Raw genomic sequence first — 11,263 nt, forward strand, 5'->3', positions numbered from 1 at the left:
TTACTTTTCTTGACGTTTTCGGATTAATTTTCGTAACAAGCGCAGCAGCTTCGCGCACGTGTATATATTACGAATTCTTTGGAACTTCACAATTACACTGCCAAAGAGCGAATCAACACAACAATTTTCTATATCTATATTTATATATCTATATACATACATATCGTCGCTGCGCCAACAAAAACAGTTATGTGATCTATTGCCCACATTTCTGCATTTGCCGTTTTCTTATATCTCTTTTGGTTTAGAACTGATCAAAAACAGTTATGTGATCGCAGTATTAGAAATTCTCAGAAAAGAGGGTATACGCTTACTTGCTTATAACTGTCTTTGATCGCAGATTATTTATACTCAGTTGGCACGATCTCTGAGAACAAAATCGTAGAACTGTTGATAGTTTAAAATATTTTAAATAGATTTGGCTCACAAACGCCTCTTTAGACATTCGGAAGTTTTTAATAAATCTGTAGAAAATTTTTTTAAATATATTTTATGTTAAAATATACATATTCGAAAGACAACACTCAAATTCTCTTAGGGCCAGTTTTTCAGTGCACGGCTGTGGTTTAAACTTAGTTTAACGCCCGAGCTGGATGGTTTAAACTAAGATTAGCCAATCAAATGTCAGTAAGCTGTTCAGTTTAAACTCAGTTTGCGTAATCAAAGTTTAAACTGCCACTGAAAAACTGGCCTTTAAATATTTACTACTCCTGGCCAGTTTACTAAACTCTCATCCTCTGACAAATCTTTGAACCAGAACTCCGTTGTACTAATTTTTACCAGCGTTTTCATAAACTCGCTTTCTTTTTTATTTCGTTTTAATTTGCACATATTTACATAAATATCTATAAGCACACTATTTAGTTTGCTCGACTTGTAAACAAAGCTTTTCAGCGGTGAAAAATATACTATTGTGAACAACCTAAACGAACGAATTATTTGTCAATGTTATTGTGGCGTGTTAACATCTTACTTTTAATATTTTTATTGAGCTTTGTACCACGATTGTTTATTAGGAAAAATTGAAAAAGCAACAAAGTCTAAGCGGTAGAAGTTATAGCACTATTTCGGAGATCACCACATCTCCTCATCAGACTTCGACATCTCCCATACAAACCGAATTTTTCATACTGCTTATCTCTGGAAATTTTTTGGTAGAGTTCTAGAGTTTTGTATGGAGATGTACGAAATAAATCGCATACTCTTGGAGAAAAATTGGAACTATTGGAAAAGGGGGCGTGGCATCTTCCATACAAACCGAATCTTTCATACTGCCTATCTTTGGAAGTGTTCATGGAAGAGTTGGAACTTGAGATATACGAAATCAATCGTATACTCATGAAGAAAGAGGGCAGCTGTTGGAAAGGGGCCGTGGCACCTCCCATATAAATCGAATTTGTATACTGCATATCTCTTAAGGTATTCATGGTACAGTACTGGGGTGTGAGGCCTACAAACGTACCGACCTTTAGCTATCTTTGAATGAATTTTTTTATTCTTCTGTAGGTGTGTTTGTGACTGAAATCCTCCTAGATGGTTGTACGGATTAAATAATGTAAAAAAAATATTTTTTAAAAACAAGCTTTTATTTAACCTGTACAATCAAAGGAATAAAATGAAGTAGTGTAACAAAAGATTTTTTAGCAAGAAAATTTTGTCAAAACTGCACTAAAATGAATAAAATAAAATAAGTTATGGTCTCGTTAAAGTTACTAAAAGCCATTTAGTGAAAGGAGTTATTCAAACTCTAATGAAAATTACTAACAATTTGTACTAATTTACTTCGTTTTTAAAAAAGCTTGTCGCGCGAATAGCAAACCGGCATTTAAATATCTGCATACATACATATACATATGTACATACCTAACCAACTATGCATATACGCTGAATTCGCCGAATGCGGCATGCGCAAAGCGAAATTCATGAACAAACAGCGCTGCGCCCAAAGCGAAATTTATGTATGTACAAGCAGCGCTGCGTTCAAAACAAACAAACACTCTACATGAGGCCTTCCCAAAGTGGGTGACGCCGCTAGTGGTGAGAATATATATGTAAGTGGTGCGGGCAAATTCACTTGGTTTTTATTTTTATTTTGAAAACTCTTTTTTAAACACTTTTGTTGGGGTCCCTGGGGCCCCATGCGACTAATTGAGTAGCCCACTTGCAAAGTGCGCTATGTTAAATTTTTTGGATTTTTAGTTTTTGGTGGATTACGTACCAGTATTTAAAGCAGTTTCATGTCCACTAACAACACAGTGCAACATTTTTTATATTCTGTAAAAATAGCATCAAATGTAAGCTCTTCTTCCAAAAGTCGCTGTCATACTTATTTATAAACTTTCAAAAGTAGCCATCTTCTGATGAACTTAGAAAACTGCTTTAGGTCGTACAAACTGTTATTGTTATCTTATGTCGTGTTATGTTATGTTATAATTTTATAATCTCTTGTTTATTCAAATTTTCAGGTAATAATAAAAGAGATTCCATTTAAATGTCACTTGTTGCCGTAGTAGGTTTTTCAAATTTATGGCTTTCTATTATAAAATCACATAACGCTGTTTGCAAGTGGACTACTCAATTTGTGATTTTCTTTATGCGCCTATCTAAGGGTTAAAATTACCTTCAGGGGCTCGTCAAACCCCATACACAACACAAATAGCTTGCAGCAAAGGGATATTTCGCTCTTAAGCGTAGTTTCCCAGTACGTTTTGTCAACGTAAAATTGAATCAGAAAAATAGCCGAAAACTTACCCTTTTCACAAGCACTTTTGGTACTTTTGTAGACCTAATCCGCGTTTCATCTACTTTTTTTGCCGTTTTCGGATTAATTTTCGGATGTTTTGCTGGCGGGGCTGTTCTCGTAACAAGCGCAGCAGCTTCGCGCACGTGTATATATTACTAATTCTTAGGAACTTCACAATTACACTCCCAAAGAGCGAATCAACACGATTTTGGAGGCAGTCTTCTCGTGTTAGTGAGGTACCCATTTGCAATGCAAATCGAAGAAGAACGAAGTACTTCAGACTTACGCCACTAGCTACGAAATTTTTAAAGCTATCGACAAATTTGTACAGAAAAATGGTTCGAAATGGAGCAAGTGTGCGGATATTTGCAGTGGTTTGGAAAACCGAAAGGAGCGATGTCTACGATGAAGCAAGAGGAAGAAAACGCCACGAGAAGTCACTGTATGATCCCTTGGTATTCCCTGGTGACTAGGAAGATGCCGAAACTAGATTTAAAACCCATATTGGATGACGCTGCGAAGATAACAGAGGCTTGCGAAATTAAAATACATCTTTGGTTTTTTCTAGCACGTATATTTTTTTTTTATTGGTGACATGTATATTTTAGAATTTCCAGCAATTTGCATGAAAACTCCATAAATAAACAAAGTAATCAGAAAAACGTATGTACAGTCGAAGTTAACGCTAAAAAATTGATAACAGCCGGTTTCACAAGCAATTTCCATACAAAATTCAAAAAATCAAAATCATTTATCACTTAAATTGCTTTCGTGAAATTGGCTGTAAAAATTATTTTCTTAGCGTCAACGCGCATTACCAGCGTTAACTTGGAAGGTTTAGAAAAAAACACTGTCGAATATTTTCCCAACATTGACTCTGAGGATGGCTTCAGCTGGATAACAAACCCGTTTTCATGTGGCCCGAAAAGTAAACCTACTGCGATGACCAATTAAGCTTTTGACAACCTTGTGGACATCAGTCAAGACAGCACTTTGATTATTGAATACTACGAAGGGAGCCAAGAGAGTTCTGGATGTAAGTGTATGTAGAAAACACTGCTGTTGGCAAGATTGCATTAAAAATACTAGTGACTTAGGCCCTTATTATGAGTTGCATTCGATTTTCGATCTTCGCTGGTTATAGAAGATCGAACATCGAAATGAAATTATGAGCTATGCAACCGTGTCGAAATTTTCGTTGAGTATCGAATTTTCTGTCGAGCAGAATTTTGTTTTCGATGGTGTAGCGAAGTGTTAGAAAATTGTGAAAAATGTATGATTTTTCATTTGTTTTTTACTTTATGGCGGTTAGACACCAATTTTAAACAATTTTTATTAATTTCATGCAGTTCTAACGACGTGAATGTTAAACACAAGCTCGAAAGGCTGGTTTTACTTGTGAAAGAAAATCCCAATACTCAATTGGCACGATCTCTGAGAACAAAATTGTAAGCTGTTGATAGTTTTAAAATATTTTAAATAGATATGGCTCACAGGCGCCTCTTTAGACAGTCGGAAGTTTTTAATAAATCTGTAGACATTTTCTTAAATATATTTTATGTCAAAATATATTCGAAAGACTACACTTAAACCCTCTTAAACATTTTCTACTCCTGGCCAGTTTACCACGCTTTCATCCTCTGACGAATCGTTGAACCAGAACTCCGTTGTACTCATTTTTACCACGTTTTTATAAACTCGCTTTCTTGTTTATTTCATTTTAATTTGCACAAATTTACATACACATGTATAAGCACACTATTTAGTTTTGCTCGATTTGTAAACAAAACTTGTCAGCGGTGAAAAATATACTATTGGAAACAACCTAACCGAGCGAAATTCACAATAGCGCTATTCTTCATCGAATGAGCGTCATAATACCAAATGAAAACTCGTTCGATCAGCACTTTCGACCACAGTCGAATGCAACTCATAATAGGTGCCTTATTTTTATATTTCTATGTGGGACTGCATTTTCAACAAATGCTTACATAAACAAGTAATTTTTAAGAAAAAAAAACAAAACCGATTTCAATTCTCATCTAAAAATTTAAGATTATCGTTAATCTATTCATGATCTACCTTTCCTTTAAACATGAATTATAGTAATCGGTTAACGTGGTCCAAAGTTACGCGGTAACATACATAGAAAAAAATAATAAAAAAATATTCCGACGAATTGATAACCTTATCCTCTTTGTGAAGTCGGTTAAAAACAAATGCACCAGCAAGCTTTCAGCGTCAAATGATTTCAGGGTAAAATTGTCACAGCTCCCAATAAACTTGAAGGAATCAATGAAATCATCAAAACAATTTTAGTCCTCACATTAAAGCTAAAGGCGCATAAAGTTTGCATTGTGTTTTCTTGATTTCGTAGACATTTGAAGAGTAGGGGTGCCGCGAGAGTTTTTTAGCACAACAAGGGTGCCGAGGTGAAAAAAGTTTGGGAACCCCTGCTCTACATCGTGTATTTCGTTTGGCAACTGTTTTTGTTTTTTTTTTATTCAAAATGCTGCTTGCTGCGATATCGGCAGATGCTTACTGTAAAGGCCGGTCCACAAAGAACTTTCGCTTTGGCTTCGCAGTTGGCGTTGGTTTGACAGAACGCAGGATAAAAGTATGCTTGCTACAATGAACGCTTGGCAGCGAATGCTTGGGCCACTAAATTAACATACTAACGACAGATAAATTAATATTTCATATCAATAATTGCATTAAAAACGATATTTCTTGCCCGCACTTGATTAAAAAGGGAGAATATTTCACACAATTTTATTTATTTGCAACATCGGACGAGCAACGCACGCGACAAGATGAGAGATGGCCATCTTTTTGCTTTGTGTTGGCGTGAGCGTTGCCGAATTTTGGCTATGTGGACGGCTGCATTTGAATTCATGTATTCATAGTCAGCTGTTGAAGCGACGTCAACGCCAACGCAACGCCAAAGTTTTATGTGGACGGGCCTTAAGCTTCTTGGTGTGGCATACATACATTAATCTTCAGCTTTTCCTTTATTTCATAAAGATGAAGTTGGTAAAAAACAAATAAGAAAGTCTAAGTTCGGGCGGAGCCGAACATTAAATACCCGGCGCAGGTAATAAATATATGTTTTTTTCACCTTGCCGAAAGCTACCGCTAGATGGTAAGCCGGGGTGTGTCAATTTTGAGGAAATTAGGGTCCTTAAATTTCGAAATATTGAAGTTTCAAGCATTTCTGAAATTTACCGTTATATGAAAAGCTGTCGTAATTTTAGTCCGATTTCAATAATTTTCAACATTTTGCTTTTATGTGGCAAGCACAATAACCATACCGAGTTTGGTACAAATTGGTAGAACGGTTATCGAGATACATATATGTGATCATAAGTGGGCGGTGCCACGCCCATTTTCCAAATTTTATCACAAACGTATTTCCTGGTAAAGAATTGTTGCAAGCATCAATTTTGAATAAATTAGCTTTAATATTTATCGAAGATTTTGTTGTTCTCCAAATTACCGTTATATGGGATGTGGGCGTAGTTATTTTTCGTCTAAAATCATTGTAAATATCAATTTTGAGAGTTTTATCGTCTGTAGTTACTAAAATATCGCAGTTTTCGTATCTCTGGAAATTACCGTTATATGGGAAGTGGGCGTGGTTATTGTCCGATTTTTTAAATTTTCCGCCATTTAGTAGGCTGTACCAAGGCCAATAAGTGTGCCAAGTTTGGAAGAAATTGCTACAGCGGTTACCAAGATAAACACATGTAACCATAAGTGGGCGTGGCTACGCCCATTTTCCAAAAATTTATAATATTCTTATTTTTCGTCTGAAAATTATTTGCAAATGTCAATTTTGAGTGAATTATCTTCAGTAATTACTAAAATATCGCAGTTTTTGTATTTCTAGAAATTACCGTTATATGGGAAGTGGGCGTGGTTACAGTCCGATTTCGCCCGTTTTCAATACCAACCTACCTTGGATAAATGGAAACCTACACACCAAATTTCGTTGAGATATCTAAATTTTTGCTCGAGTTATCGTGTACACGGACGGACGGACAGACGGACAGACGGACGGACAGACAGACATGGCTTAATCGATTTCTCTTTTCATTCTGATCATTTATGTATACATTTGTCTATATCTATCTCGATTCGTTTTGCCTGTTACAAACAACCGTTATGTGAACAAAGTTATAATACCCTTGTGCACAAGTGCGCTCGGGTATAAAAAANTGCGCAGCAGAAACCTAATTTTACATCGCTGTAGTAGCATACAGAATAAATAACAAAGAAATGTCTGTTTCGCTTCATGCAAATTCTACACAAAACAAAACTCAACAATAGTTGTGTGTTTTTTTTACAAATTATCCAGTAACTTTATTTCTAAGAATTCGCTCTCATGGAAAAATTTGCAAAAAAGTACGCGAACGCTTTTCCAGTAATAATTTGCAAGTTTTATGAATAGCTGATAAATTGGTTATTTATTCGCAGCGAATTCCTAATAAAACAATAAATTTTGTATTTAAATAGGTTTATTTTGTGAAATTCAACAATAAAAACCCACAAACAGTTTCCTTGTTAGTTTAAATTTCATCCAGCAACATGCGATCAGCTGTTTTTCGTACTGGCAAATTCTTACAAGTGAAAATTTATCCAGTAAAATCCAGTAAAAACTTGGAACTTCAACTGTCATTTTTCGCTCTCTCAATTTTCCCCACTTTGCAAGTTTTTGCGTACGAAAACGCCAAAACATGAAAATTCGGAAAAACTTTTACTGGATTTTACTGGAAATGAGTAAAAAAACGCAACTAATGTTAGTTCAACAGATCAACATTCAATCAATTGAGTTAGACATGAATACATGCATACATACATATGTACATAACTATGTTCAAATTAGAATTGATATGGTAAAGTAAATTAGCCTCTTTTTATGGTAATCCTACCTCTGCCTAGCCGAATTCCATTTTTCCAACGCTGTAGTGGCATGCACAAACAACTGCAAAGTTGATAAATTAGCATTAAAGGCTAAGTATTTTGGCTTATACAAGGTGGAATTTCGTTACTAAATATAAAAAAAAATCTTTAATATAACAGAATGGTGCGAAGTGTTTAAAAATGCAAGAAATTTGCAAAGACAAACGAGAGCCGCAAGGGCAATGGCCCATAATCGGAGAATAGTAGCGGCGGAGCGAATAGAAATGATGACTGCAATCGGAATTAGATCTGCGTTTATTTATCGACTTTAAATCAATTATATGCGTGATTTTTACAATAAAAGTCTATCTACACATATCAGTTCCGTACCTATCAGTGTCATAATACAATATCGTTGCCCCAGTCCCAAATAGAGTTGTTCAGACCGTCTGGCACAGTGCCGTTTTTTACCGTCAGTGCTGCTTCAGTGTTCGTTCCGCAATTTTTTTATACACTCTAAAAACTGCATGTAAAACTGCTACTTAAAATTGTTTATTTTCAAACAAAATCTGTGTAAGTATAAGCATAAGATGTTCAAGACTAGATTTTTGAACATGAGATGTTTAAAATATACATATGAAATGTTTGAAATTACAAACGTTTTTAACGTAAAAATGCATTCCCTACTAAAAATTAAAATTAAGTACACATTATGTGTAATTTTTCTCTACGCGACAAATTTGGTAAACAGGCTGTGTTTAATTTTATTAACACGATGTCTAAATTTGCACACATTAGGAGAGGAAACATACAAAACCTTTCAGAGCAAATTTTAAACATTTTATGTATAAACTGTGGAATTGTGAACACTAAGAAATTGCTATAGAAATGTTTGTAGTTAAGTTTAACTAATGATTTATCAATACTTTACAATAGTTAAATTAAAGGCCCTAAGGGCCAAATTAACAGTGCTGTACTGAAATTCTGTAGTTAACTGCCGATTCTGAGTTAACTACGCACTGTGAGTTTGGCCTTAAGTGTTTAGAATTCAACAAACCAATTTCAAATTTGTTCCACGCCACACATATGGTAAGTAAAAATTAAAAAGCAATTTATTAACACGGTGTGCAAATTTGCATAAATTGAGAGAGGAAACTGGTTACCTTTTTTAATATGCTTAAATTTAGTAAAATATGTCTGCACACCGAACTTGACAAGGGATGAATTAAATTCGTTCCAAAATAAATCAAAATAAGTCACCTTGGTTTCAATGAACTTCATTTTACTGAAAGTACCGGACGACATACTACGGGGGTGTGTGAATTGGTATCATTGATCGATACTGATTGGCAATGATACTGAACTGATATGGCACAGATTTGTGAAGATAGATCTTAACTTTTATTATTATTACAAATCGATTACAACACATTATATGTACATACATATGTACTAGGGTTACAATGGCCGGCCAGATGAATTATAGATACTAATAAAGGCAAAATTCTTCCCCTGAAGAGGTTTCCCCATTTGAGTTTCAATGCAAAATTACACACGAGGCGTCGGGAAACACGCCGGGTATTTGCTAGTAGGTCACATAGCTTGAGCTTTGAGGGGTCACTTATCGGTGAAACCTGTTTAGTTTAACCTTATTTGGCAAGTCATCCCATCGCCCCTCCCCAACGATGTGAGCGCAGTGGAATATAGATTGAAAAATCAGTTCAAATCAGCACAAATTTCCGAAAAATAATGACATTTGCGCTCAGAATTGGGAATTGAAAATTTTCAGTACAGCGAGTGAGATTTCAGTACTGTCCTTCCCAAATCAGTTATAAGAATTATTAGAAAGACACATACAACATTTGGTCTTTGATTACAAAAACCTGCATTAAGTTTTATGTTTTGGTCAAAAGGGTGTATAAAAAAATGTTCACTATTTTATTCTGCACCAAACCGCTTTGAAGCAATTTTGCCTCGTGAATGATCTTGAAAGATGCAACCAAATAACTGAAACCATCTTTTTTAGTCCGTCTTTTGGCTTCAGGTCCTGGGCCTAAGGTTTTTCCACTAGATGTCCTTTTCTTTCTTCAAGCTATTCAAAAATGCGCGGGGAGGGAAAAAATTCCGAAGTTTGGAAATTTCATATATTTCGGAGTTGCTCTACTGTATACAAGTGCATACATACATGGGCGTAGCCGGGTGCTTGAGCCCCGCCCCCCTAACTTTCAAATTTTCCTTATATATATATAAAATAGTAACCTGAAATGCCCGCTTAATAGGGTCGAGTCCCCCCCTAAATTTCATTCTGGCTACGCCGATGCATACATACATATATAAAAAGGCATTAATATACATATGTATATACAAACCTACGAGCGGTGTATTGTCAGCCAATATCGGCAACAGTTGCGCAAAATATATGAGAAAAGCAGCAATCAATACAATTACAATGGTATTCAATAATATTTTTTCGCCCATTCGTGGTGGCAGCCAAAACGAGGAAAGCGCCAATAATATAATGCAGGAAGCTGGAGTGAAGATAACCGCTCCGTACATTGACGAACGACGCTGTAGTTTAAATGTAAATTCAATATAATTATAATAATCCTGTTTTCGATATACCGTATCGCAATCGACAATTTCCCATTCAGTCGATTGTACGAGCTCACTATAGTCCAAGCTGTCTTTCAAATCTAGATAGCGTGAATCTATGTAGGTTAACGCCAAGGAACCGACCTTCAATTTGCATGTTTGTGTATCATAAGGCCACGCACGGAAATTTAAACTACAGTACGCTGTGTAAACAACGGGCGGCACCCACAGAAAACTACCGTCGTGGGCCAGAAGTATTTGAGTATCGCCTAAATAATCGCTCTTATCGCCGGCGCTATTTAAAACTGTTATATCTGGTTTCCATACTTCTTTTGGTTTCATATGGATTTGAGTTAAGTTGTCGTAATCAACAATGTTCCACGAACGATTTTCATCCATCCAATTCTGAAAAGAAAAAAATGTTTATTTATTTTATTTATTGAATGAGCAATAATAATGAGATTATTATTTTACAATTTGAAAGAAAGGCATGATACAAAAAAGAAGGTAGTTTCAATCATGATACAAAAAACAAGATAGTTCCATTGTCACTTTTTCGTCGCCATATTAACAACCTGACAATTAAGCAGATTGGGACATTTCGTGCTACCATACCCATGGTGTAATAATAACAAGGTGTTGTCAGTAACTTAACCTCACTTTTTCGGCAGGTCTATTCCGGTCACGCATTTTAAAGTAGTATAAAAAGTACTAATTATTTAGTACTTTTAATCCGTTCGTGCATACTATTTCAAATTAAATGTAGAAAAATGTTTAATTACAGGCTTATAAGCCTGAATATATGTTTGTATCGTCAGTTCCACACAGGTTGGACATATATTGTAAATAAGGCAATTTCCTATAAAACTGTAAATGATTTTTTAAATAGATTAATAATAATAATAATAACAATAGATTGGCGCTTACACATATGTTAGTGTTTGGCCGAGCTTCTCCTCCGACTTGTGGCGTGCGCCTTGATGTTGTCACACAAAGCGGAGGGACCTACAGTTTTACGCCGACTCC

At 35.4% G+C, this 11,263-nt stretch overlaps 1 protein-coding gene across 1 annotated transcript in view; it reads right to left on the reverse strand.

Moving 5' to 3' along the window:
• The window catches only part of nAChRbeta3 (nicotinic Acetylcholine Receptor beta3), a 208,755-nt gene that overhangs the window by 4,080 nt on the left and 193,412 nt on the right, over positions 1-11,263 (reverse strand). The window contains exon 4 of the mRNA XM_017630341.1: positions 9,985-10,642. Coding sequence (XP_017485830.1) covers positions 9,985-10,642 — 658 coding nt within the window. The remainder of the gene's footprint in view (positions 1-9,984; positions 10,643-11,263) is intronic.

The sequence above is a fragment of the Rhagoletis zephyria genome, unplaced genomic scaffold (genome assembly GCF_001687245.7).
Source record: "Rhagoletis zephyria isolate East Lansing unplaced genomic scaffold, Rhagoletis_zephyria_1.1 Rzeph_scaffold_00088, whole genome shotgun sequence".
NCBI lineage: Eukaryota > Metazoa > Arthropoda > Insecta > Diptera > Tephritidae > Rhagoletis > Rhagoletis zephyria.